At 26.6% G+C, this 12,231-nt stretch overlaps 1 protein-coding gene across 1 annotated transcript; it reads right to left on the bottom strand.

The window, feature by feature from the left end:
* Window positions 5,626-9,851, bottom strand: LOC109325407 (GDSL esterase/lipase At2g38180-like). Its single transcript, XM_019557757.1, has 5 exons — window positions 9,504-9,851; window positions 7,943-8,020; window positions 6,412-6,552; window positions 6,223-6,296; window positions 5,626-5,779 (listed from the first exon to the last, which is right to left on the bottom strand). Exons 1-5 carry the CDS (start codon window positions 9,813-9,815, stop codon window positions 5,626-5,628), a joined length of 759 nt encoding a protein of 252 aa, XP_019413302.1. The 5' UTR covers window positions 9,816-9,851.

The following is a 12,231-nucleotide window of genomic DNA, read 5'->3' as shown; positions in this document are numbered from 1 at the left end:
CATATTTATAGCCTCCTTTTCATTGTGATTACCACACTAGTAAATTGAGCTGTTGAGATTGGAAAATTACACACTATGTGGACTCGTGTACCGGACCCAGTACTGGAATGTAAGTCTCAAAATCGTTCAAAGAAATTTTATTAAATATTAATTAAAATCTAGATTGTTAAAAGAAATTTTATGTCATACGTCAATATCTACATCCAGTACTATGCTCTTCGGCACATATATAAATGTTATTTATACATTTCAACTTTGAAATTTAGATCACTTTTGACTTTAATCTCTTAACTATTATTAATATATTGGGTGCTGCTGCACTCTACCTTTTATAAATAAATAAATAAAAAATCACTTCCACTTATTACCTTCTTTCCTTTACTTGTTGGTTCAGATACTCAGTCTTGCATTTGATTTAAAGTTGGCTTGATTTTAGCATCATTTTATTTTCTGACCAAATAACCTAGTTTCTCATGCATATGATCTTGCCATTTTACAAGAAAAGAAAAGTCCAAAGTTTTGAAACATCATACGGTTTACAATAACGTGGTCCATTTGGCTAGCACATAATGATGTTATCTTCAAGTCAATCAAATCGACAATGCAACAATTTATAGATTCAGTGAAGATGAAATTTTGGCTATGGATTAACGGAATATATAACTTGTCTTTAGTACCTTATTCTAGTTGGATTTTCAACCTTCGCGCATTGTTTTACTCAATTATCTTGATTTTGTTGTTTGTAAATTTCTTTGGAAAATAATGTATCCCAAACTCAATTTTAAAAATATTATTACCCTTTTTCCATAAAAAAATACTAATTCAACCATCACTTAATTTAAACATTGAAAGGACCTATTGGTGTACGACAAATTTGTTCTTTTTGTTTTATAATCTCATTATTTAATTATCAAATTTTCAATATAATTCATACAATATATAATTGTTTTTGCTTTCCCATTGTACAAGAACTATTATTATATTCTTATTCAGCATGAGAGTGGCGTTGTTTTTATCACCCATTTTAAGGGTAGGTTGTCCACTTACATTGTTTTATTCATTGAAAATAATGTTCTCATGTACTAAGATTCAGATTCAATTACATAGAATGGAGAGTATCTACCTTCAATCATTAATGTGTCACCTCTAAACACTAACGTTGGGTTTGCTTTTATATTAGGGTTTTAGAAATAGAGGAGGGATGTTAAGTTACATTAATTATACTCAATCTCAGTCATTTATTTACACTCATTTGATCCGTTAGATTTAAGAAAATGAATAGTTGAGATTGAGTTTAACTAGTGTAACTGAACTTGGGTGTAAACTGATCTATTTACAGCTAAGTTCCGTTTACTTTAATTACACTCAATTTTATTCATTTTCTTTAATCTAACAGATCAAATGGTGAGTGCAATAAGTTATTTAAGATTTTTTTTCTCTCTCATTATTTATTGCACTTACTCATTTGGTCTGTTAGATTAAAGAAAATGAATTGCTGAAATTAAGTGTAACTAATATAACTTAACTTGGTCGTAAACGTGTCTAATTAAAAAAAAGAGACATTCAAAGATGATGGGCTAACATGTGTGGTAAATTAGTTGAGCTAATTAAAAATAACAAGATGATATAGTAAAGATTATTATAAGTCATTGAACCATGTGACATAAGTCTCTTATATATGATTTCTTAAATTAGGGTTTATTGATAGTTGGGGAATCCACGGCTCCCCCTGCCACGATATATTTTCTAATTACAACTTGACTTTAACGTTGTCTATTATTACTATTCTTTATAATCTCTCTTTTAACTTATTCTACTTCTGATATTTAATAAAAATTATTTTTTGCTGAAAAAAAATAAAGTAAGACAAAAGGCACGTTTGAAATTTTGGCAATTGTGAAGTGGAGTGTGAACATTGTTGAAGAGTTGTTTTTTTTTTAAGGGAATGGTGCAACTACACCAAACCATATTGAAGAGTTGTATAGGAGCCACCCACTTGAATTCGAATCTGTTAGATGTAATTGAATGACAATGATCATCGATCTCATAATTTTTTTGTATTATGTCTTAGATCAATCAAATCTTACGAAATAATATTAAAATGTTAATTTATGTTTTTATAAAAACAATTTAAATAAATAGAGTTTTCTTATTAGATTGAGAAACCAATTAGAATATAAACGACGACATATGATCTTCATTCCTAATTGAAAGTCGCACAAGGAGGATCAGGTAACCTCTATAACGAGGTAAATAGTAGGTAAAATTGTGATATGTGCTTTAAAATAAATATTAATGATCCAAAATTTAAATAAAACAATATTAAAAATTATCAAAATTGGGTATTCCAATATTAGAGAGAATCTTATAATGTAACAAGAATATCATTATAGCTATTCTATAGGGAGAGTTCCTTACGACATGTATTCATTTGAATATTAAAGGAGAGTTGTACTTATGAGGGACATGCATGTGCTACAATATAATACAAGAGTGCACCTAAAAACTTTATAAGATAAGGATTAAATAACGTCAGCAATTTAATTTACAATTAAAAGAAACTCGTGTATTACGAGCTAATTAAACTAATTGAGAATGAATAACATAGATTTGTTGGAGATGAGATGAAGTTAAAGAATGAATTATCTTTTCAACAATTTTCACTCTCACATATCATATGAGATTTACATTTCTCCTTTTGAGTCTTTACATGTACAAAACAAATGTCTATTGAATCTTAATTTAATAAATTTCATTTTGCTAATAAAAAAAAGTTTGGGTCGGGTAGTCAAATTGAAATTTTCTATCCATTTTTCTATACCACAATACTATAATTAGGATTTTGACAATCAAATAAAAATTAAAATAACTTTTAAAGTTAAAATATTGTACCTAGTAGTACTTGATTGGTCCGAGATGGAGAAATAAAATTATATTCTAGCTAGTTATTCACCAATACAAACTTGAAATTGGTTTTAAAATTGGGAAAGAAAACGTGAACTGGAAGAATAATAATTGAGGGAACATGCAATTGCATAATGGCATTGCAGTGGCGTGAAGACAATAAAAAATAATGAAATTGGTTTTATAAATAGACAAGTATGATTTAAAAACAAGTCATTGGGCCTATACACGTAAGTAGCTTAGTAAAATTATTATAAGCACATTTGAAGTGTATTTTGCATGAAATGGATAAGCTTATATCATTCAATATTGTGAAGGATAAAACTTATCATATTTAACTGGTGAATTTACAACATAATTTTGTCTAAATCTATGCAGGTTAAACGAGTGCACAAAAATCCAACACAAAAATTGGTGAATTTACAACATAATTTAATTGACCCAAAAATTGAATAGTAATTTAGACTATAATCATTTTTATTTTATGTACATCGTTTGTAAAAGACACAAAGTGATAGTTTTCATTTTATCCATAATAATATAATAGTACTATGATGAGATTTTTGCCTATGATAGAAAATTTCGTCAGAATTGAGTAATCTTTAATTCACATTGATAATTAAATCCTAAAATTATATAATAAAGATATGTCCTTTTTTTGCCTACATTATTCTCACATCTCAAAAATTTAGAATTTATCATTACTTAAAAGTCTATCAAATATTAAGATTTGGTTATTATTGTTATTAGTTGAACAAATAATAGTTATTAATGTAACTATATTTAAGAAATTTGCGTAAATGAACATGTGAACAAGGTAAGGGTTTAGATTCTCTTCATTAATAATTATTTAATATTGGATTTAGATTCTGACATGTGACACCAAATTTTTTTTTTAAAAATGCGGATTTTTTTATTTTTTAGATTGAAAAATATATAAGTTTATTCAGTTCTTCATATTTCAGTATTGGACGATCAAATAGGGGAAAATCTCTTAACATAGCTTGTTCAAATCTTTGTTATGTCTGTTTTTCAAGAAAGTTGTTAAAATATTTTACTTAAATATTATTCTGACCTGAAAAAATTAGGGAGGTTTAGTTTTAATCTCTATGAATTATTTTTGTCCAATTTAGTTCTTATAATGTTCCATGAATTTGATTTTAGTTTCTTGATGAATGACTTGAAAATTCATAATTAGCCACATCAGAAATTAGGATTATATGATGGTTGGTTTTAATAGCGTCATCATTAAGGACTAATGCTATAACAAAACATATTCAAGTATAAATCATATTTTAAACCAAAATATTTTTTAATTAATTCCTAGTTGTTAGGTGAATAATTGATATAAAAAATATTATAATAACCCAAAGCAGGTGATGAGTTATAATCTCCAACCTCATAAGATGTAGATGTGAAGATACTTATACATAGCTTTTACACTATAATTATTATTTATATTTAATTATTATTGATTCTTAAATAAAAGTAATACAAATAAATAATAAATAATACATTATTATTACATTGACATTACATTCTATAAATGTATACAAACACTTCTGTCGTGCATATATTATTTGCGCAATTATTGCCTGTATACATCTATACTATTAATAAAGCTAAAACAAGTAATAACCAACCATGCATGTATGGTATAATTTTTAAATTCCATTTTTAATCTTTTTAACCTCTCTCCTTAATAAATGGAAACTTCCACATTTTGCTTTCATTTTTCATCAATATATTATTACTTATCTACACATTCTTTTTTATCTTCTCTCTTTTTCAACCCAAAAATAAAACAATAGCACGTGAAAAAATATATCAACTCAATAATGATTATTAAATGCACGAGAAATTTACATTTTCTATTGAATTTATATATTTCATTTTTTATACTTATACACTTATATAAAAAAAATAAGAATGCGGGTCGACATGCTAGTAAATATAAAACAAAAACCTCATTCAATCCATTTAGATTCAATTAACAACACATTAATTTAGCATAAATTTTGGTTTTTGGTTTTCAAAATTGACTATCAGTTTTAAACCTTTGAAATATTATAATTAAGTCTCACATAATTATATTAAAGATAACTGAATAATATTTTTGTATTTTTTGTGCTAGCAAAAAATACAATAATATTTCACTTAAAAGTAAATATACAAAATTAAACTCAAAACACTTAATCAGTAATTGGTTTGTCACCTCTTATGCCCGTTTCTAATATATTTGCTTATAAAAAAAAAAAGCAAAACACTTAATCACATTAAGGAATTGTTACTTATTACTTTTGATAAACCTTAAAATTAAAGTCTTTCAATATAGCTTCAAATTATTAGTTTTTATAAATTGGTGTTTCAAAAATTTCAAGTCAGTCAATTTAATCTAAATTTAAGAAAATTTATATGTTCTCTTATTTCATATACTACAACTATCTGTCACTCTTTATGATTGATATAAATAATAAATAATTAAATATTTTCAATCAATCATATAAGAGGCACTTTATTTTAAGAGACAATAAATATTTTCCTAAATTTAAGTGACTAATTTATTACACGATAGAAAATTTTAAAAAAATTTATTTGGTGACCTTTTCCCATTGATCAAATTGTCCCAACTTGAATTTTTTTATTACTATTTAAAATTATTTTATATTTTGTTTTAAGAATCAAATTCAAATTGGGTTATTTTCCTATACGATAGCATACTTACATGAAAGAAACATCTTTCCAATCCTCCCTTTCCTCCTGAATTGCTGACCATAGATCAATGGCCTTTATATTCAACTCCCGGCACACTTTTAAACCTTCTTCTGAGTATATTCGATGGGATTCATTTGTCTTTGGTGGGTCAAGAGGAATACTGTTTCAATTTCAACAACTTACTCATCAGAGTTTTAGATTGAAATGTAAATTTAAATAATCAAAAAATTTAAATGTTTAAGTACATTTTAGATTGACATGTAAACTTTCGTGTCATAATACATTTTTTCCAGTATATCTTTAAGTAGATTATGTGTAGACTGTAGATATAAGTGTTATGCTATTATTATATGTATTATAAAATTGGAATTTCAATTAAATATTATGTTTAAGGTATAATATTTACGATAATTATAGAAAACTATATGCATTTAATTGTCTCAAGATTCTCAAAACCATTACAATTTTGCACCACAATTTAAACTATACTCTAAACCTTTTGTTTTTGGAATATGTTTGGTTTTAATACATTTTGCTTATAAAAAAATTGTTTGTTTCTATGAAATTATAAATATCAAATAGCAAAATAATTTCAATCTAAACCTGTCTCCATAGAGTTGTTCCTCGTTGATGGGAGGAGTACTGAGAAATAAAATGCGAGTGTTCTCTGAAAGACTCTGAAAAGCATTTGAATTTGAGTCAAACTTTGTAGTCAAGTTTAGAAAACTTAGTATATAAGGATATATGAGTGATTTAATTCACATGATAATGAAATATAAAGTGAAAGTTTACCTGAAGATGGATAAAAATTGTTCTCATATTTTCATTGTATTCTTCTAGAGGTACATGAGGACCATTTCCATCTTGTTGTGGATGAGTAGCATCATTACCACCAAAATATACAATCACTAATGATGGTTGTTGAGGTGCATTCTGAGTTAAAGAAAATCAAAGAGAGAAAAAAATGATTCTTTATATGTCAATTTGATCAAAAAATTAAAGTAATCATATTGTCCAAAGTTTTAAAAAAATTAAACCTTATGTACATTTAACAAAGTGTGATAATTAAGAAATTCATTATTTTACATTTAATATTGTTAAAATCAAAATAATCTAACTTCTTAGATCAAGTTGAGGATATCGTGTGCAATATTATAATTTAACCTAGATATGTAACATATATAGTAAATGGGAAATGATATATCCTCCTACTACATCTTCTTACTAATCCTCCTACTCACACGGAGACGACACATATCATAAAAAGATACTTTATTTATTAATGATTGATTTATAAGTGACATGTATCATTTTTTTGTGGCTAAGATGATTAGTAAGATGATTTAATATGAGAATATATCATTACTCATAGTCAATTTGTTAATTCTATTGTGAGGTAGATTATCATATATGTTTGAAATTGTAGGGGAAAGACGTGAATGTGTGGGAGAGTTTTGAGGGTGCAAGTGATGTAAAGGGGCCATATGTTTGGAACCACATGTATAGAAACAATTGTGTCCAAAATAAAAATATACAAGACTTTTTTGGATGAAGAACTATGTGAGAGAGTTTTGGAAACAAATTAAATGTGTATGATAAAAAGTAAAAAACCTAGCACATGGGAAGCACAACAATATTATTTAATTTGTATTTTTTCCTTTATCTTTTCCTAAAAAAAGTCCAAGTTTGTTATGTATCAACTTGAAATAAGATAAATAAAATTTGTTTGAAAAGTTAGATGAAGAATGAAGCCTAATTTTGTTTGAAGCTTATTCGTCATATTGTGCACCTTTGACTCTTTGTCATGTTTTAACCAACTCTAACAAAAAGTATTAAGAAAACAATTTTTTCCTTAATTCTACCATGCATTAGTTTTAGTTTCAGTTTGGTGCACTTGATAAGTTTTAGCTTGTTGGACAAGTTACAAACCATTGGATTTATTAATAAAATTAAGTGACGGTTAAGATTAAAAAATATTAAAAAAAAACTTATATTATTGAATGATGTAATTTGCCAATACACTTATATGTTATATGATATTAATATCTATGCATAATTAGTGTGAAAATTTACATACATTCAATACATCAACTATTTCATTTGTATTATTTTTACTTAAGAGTCAATTATAACTAAAAATGAATGGTAAATAATGTAATAACAATTAAGGTTAGTCTAACAAGATGAAATAATTAAGGTTAACAATAGTTATATAAATATATCAAATTATATACTTATGGTTAAACACATGTATTATTAAATAGATGGTTTAATATTATATGTTATATTTTATAAATTAGAAAAAAGTAACGAAAATGCTGACCTTTGGAAAAACTTTGTCCAGGACCCGTAGAGCAGTCCTTGAATTCCAACCTCCATATCCACGCAAAACTATATCCACCTATGTCATCACATTATTCAATTGCGATTAATAATGTAACACATTTATTATCCATCATATTACGTAATAAATTACTCAAGATAAATTATCTCTTCACATAATTAAAATTATAATACATGTAATTTCATTAACGAGACTCTTTTGTTTTCTTTTTTACTCAATTAATTATAGTTTTTATCTTTTCTATTAATCATAGAATATTTAAATAACAAAAGGAATTAATATATAATTTTAAAAATGATCATATAAAAAGATCATAACTTTAACATTACAAGAATGTTGTAAAAAAGACCCATTATAACGTTTAATTTAAATTCTAATTTCAGATAAAGAAAAACAGAAAACTACTTAATATTCTTTTAAAGAATTTCTCGCTTTTCTAAGGTTAATCACATAAATTAAAAAGTTATTAAAAGGTATTATATGTTAAATAAAATAATTTCATTTATTTTATATTTTATTTTGTTCATGTGTATTAATTGGTATGTGTAGTGAAGAGAGAAGAAAAAATAAAATAAAGTAAAAAGAATAATATGAATAATTATCGAATGAAGGTAGAATTGAGAAAAAGAAAGTTTGACCGAATATTGAAATTAAAAATAACAATAGTATTAATCGGTCTTTAATTAGTGCAGACAAAATAAATATTTATTTATCAACATAAAAAATAGTTACACTTCGACTCATTTTTAATTAAGACTGTGCATCTTTGAAAAATCAAAGTCTGCCATATTTACCACCTAAAATTGAGACTTTGGTGACACCATATTTTATAGAGTATCACCTTTTTTTTTTCTCTTTCAAAATCATAGTTACATTTATCATCAATCAAATATTACCATTCCCAACTACTACTCATCATTCATCACAAGTGAGGAATTTCTCAAGTATTAGAAAGGAGAATATTATTTTCATTTTAGATTCTCACTATAAATAAATGGATACAAATATTATTATATATATATATATATTACTTTATATTTTTCATAACACTATCTTCTCCTGTACTAATCCTCCTTCATCGATCACTATTAAAGTATTAAGTTTTTTGTGATTCTCAAATGGTTACTAAAGTCATTAACATTATTGTATACCCTACTAGCATAATATTTTACTTTATATTTTTCATAACACTATCATTCATATAGGCTTTGGTCAACCACCATAGAAGAGAGGGATTGTGCAGAAAGAAAGAAGACGATAGAGGGAGAGAATGAAAATACATAGGTTAAAAATTAACCAACTAAATATATATTGAATTATCTTTTTGTTAAGGTTAGATATATTTAAATCGATGTTGAACTTACTTCCCAACATGTCATTTCTAAAAAAGTCTATCGGACTAGACTAAGGATTATATTGATCCATGATTAAAAAACATCTTATAACAACCACAAATAAGTTCGATTTTTACTTTGATATGAGACTTACTTCTCAGCAACTCTTTCGGGAAAAGAAATCATAATTATCCGGGAAAAATTACCTGGCGTGCATACAAATGAGCAAGAGTAGCTCCCCAACCTTCATAATAACTATACTGAATGATGGAAGAACCAAACAACACAAACTTAGGCCTCACAGTAGGATATATAATAGGAGATGAAGGAATGGATGGTTCTACTTGTTGTGCTTGTGCTTGGATACAGAAGGAAGCTTTCTTCTTTTGAGGCACTATCCTATTCAAATAATGATCATTTTTATGGAACACAACTTTGTTATTTGGAGAGTTAATTGGTTTGGTTCTTCTTGGGATGAGTAATGATGAAGGCAATAAGGTTGAGGTTAGAATAGACATGGCTAGCTATGATTCACTAAACTTCAACCATTACCCCCATATTTATAGCCTCCTTTTCATTGTGATTACCACACTAGTAAATTGAGCTGTTGAGATTGGAAAATTACACACTATGTGGACTCGTGTACCGGACCCAGTACTGGAATGTAAGTCTCAAAATCGTTCAAAGAAATTTTATTAAATATTAATTAAAATCTAGATTGTTAAAAGAAATTTTATGTCATACGTCAATATCTACATCCAGTACTATGCTCTTCGGCACATATATAAATGTTATTTATACATTTCAACTTTGAAATTTAGATCACTTTTGACTTTAATCTCTTAACTATTATTAATATATTGGGTGCTGCTGCACTCTACCTTTTATAAATAAATAAATAAAAAATCACTTCCACTTATTACCTTCTTTCCTTTACTTGTTGGTTCAGATACTCAGTCTTGCATTTGATTTAAAGTTGGCTTGATTTTAGCATCATTTTATTTTCTGACCAAATAACCTAGTTTCTCATGCATATGATCTTGCCATTTTACAAGAAAAGAAAAGTCCAAAGTTTTGAAACATCATACGGTTTACAATAACGTGGTCCATTTGGCTAGCACATAATGATGTTATCTTCAAGTCAATCAAATCGACAATGCAACAATTTATAGATTCAGTGAAGATGAAATTTTGGCTATGGATTAACGGAATATATAACTTGTCTTTAGTACCTTATTCTAGTTGGATTTTCAACCTTCGCGCATTGTTTTACTCAATTATCTTGATTTTGTTGTTTGTAAATTTCTTTGGAAAATAATGTATCCCAAACTCAATTTTAAAAATATTATTACCCTTTTTCCATAAAAAAATACTAATTCAACCATCACTTAATTTAAACATTGAAAGGACCTATTGGTGTACGACAAATTTGTTCTTTTTGTTTTATAATCTCATTATTTAATTATCAAATTTTCAATATAATTCATACAATATATAATTGTTTTTGCTTTCCCATTGTACAAGAACTATTATTATATTCTTATTCAGCATGAGAGTGGCGTTGTTTTTATCACCCATTTTAAGGGTAGGTTGTCCACTTACATTGTTTTATTCATTGAAAATAATGTTCTCATGTACTAAGATTCAGATTCAATTACATAGAATGGAGAGTATCTACCTTCAATCATTAATGTGTCACCTCTAAACACTAACGTTGGGTTTGCTTTTATATTAGGGTTTTAGAAATAGAGGAGGGATGTTAAGTTACATTAATTATACTCAATCTCAGTCATTTATTTACACTCATTTGATCCGTTAGATTTAAGAAAATGAATAGTTGAGATTGAGTTTAACTAGTGTAACTGAACTTGGGTGTAAACTGATCTATTTACAGCTAAGTTCCGTTTACTTTAATTACACTCAATTTTATTCATTTTCTTTAATCTAACAGATCAAATGGTGAGTGCAATAAGTTATTTAAGATTTTTTTTCTCTCTCATTATTTATTGCACTTACTCATTTGGTCTGTTAGATTAAAGAAAATGAATTGCTGAAATTAAGTGTAACTAATATAACTTAACTTGGTCGTAAACGTGTCTAATTAAAAAAAAGAGACATTCAAAGATGATGGGCTAACATGTGTGGTAAATTAGTTGAGCTAATTAAAAATAACAAGATGATATAGTAAAGATTATTATAAGTCATTGAACCATGTGACATAAGTCTCTTATATATGATTTCTTAAATTAGGGTTTATTGATAGTTGGGGAATCCACGGCTCCCCCTGCCACGATATATTTTCTAATTACAACTTGACTTTAACGTTGTCTATTATTACTATTCTTTATAATCTCTCTTTTAACTTATTCTACTTCTGATATTTAATAAAAATTATTTTTTGCTGAAAAAAAATAAAGTAAGACAAAAGGCACGTTTGAAATTTTGGCAATTGTGAAGTGGAGTGTGAACATTGTTGAAGAGTTGTTTTTTTTTTAAGGGAATGGTGCAACTACACCAAACCATATTGAAGAGTTGTATAGGAGCCACCCACTTGAATTCGAATCTGTTAGATGTAATTGAATGACAATGATCATCGATCTCATAATTTTTTTGTATTATGTCTTAGATCAATCAAATCTTACGAAATAATATTAAAATGTTAATTTATGTTTTTATAAAAACAATTTAAATAAATAGAGTTTTCTTATTAGATTGAGAAACCAATTAGAATATAAACGACGACATATGATCTTCATTCCTAATTGAAAGTCGCACAAGGAGGATCAGGTAACCTCTATAACGAGGTAAATAGTAGGTAAAATTGTGATATGTGCTTTAAAATAAATATTAATGATCCAAAATTTAAATAAAACAATATTAAAAATTATCAAAATTGGGTATTCCAATATTAGAGAGAATCTTATAATGTAACAA

The sequence above is a fragment of the Lupinus angustifolius genome, chromosome LG13, assembly GCF_001865875.1.
Source record: "Lupinus angustifolius cultivar Tanjil chromosome LG13, LupAngTanjil_v1.0, whole genome shotgun sequence".
In the NCBI taxonomy this organism is placed as follows: domain Eukaryota; kingdom Viridiplantae; phylum Streptophyta; class Magnoliopsida; order Fabales; family Fabaceae; genus Lupinus; species Lupinus angustifolius.
This window is presented reverse-complemented; position numbering and strand designations above follow the sequence as displayed.

Coding starts and splice junctions, on each gene's coding strand:
- LOC109325407 (XM_019557757.1), bottom strand. CDS start 9,815: ATGTCTATTCTAACCTCAACCTTATTGCCTTCATCATTACTCATCCCA. Junction 8,021..9,503: donor CTCATTTGTATGCACGCCAG/GTAATTTTTCCC, acceptor GTGATGACATAG/GTGGATATAGTTTTGCGTGG. Junction 6,553..7,942: donor TGGACAAAGTTTTTCCAAAG/GTCAGCATTTTC, acceptor TCTTTAACTCAG/AATGCACCTCAACAACCATC.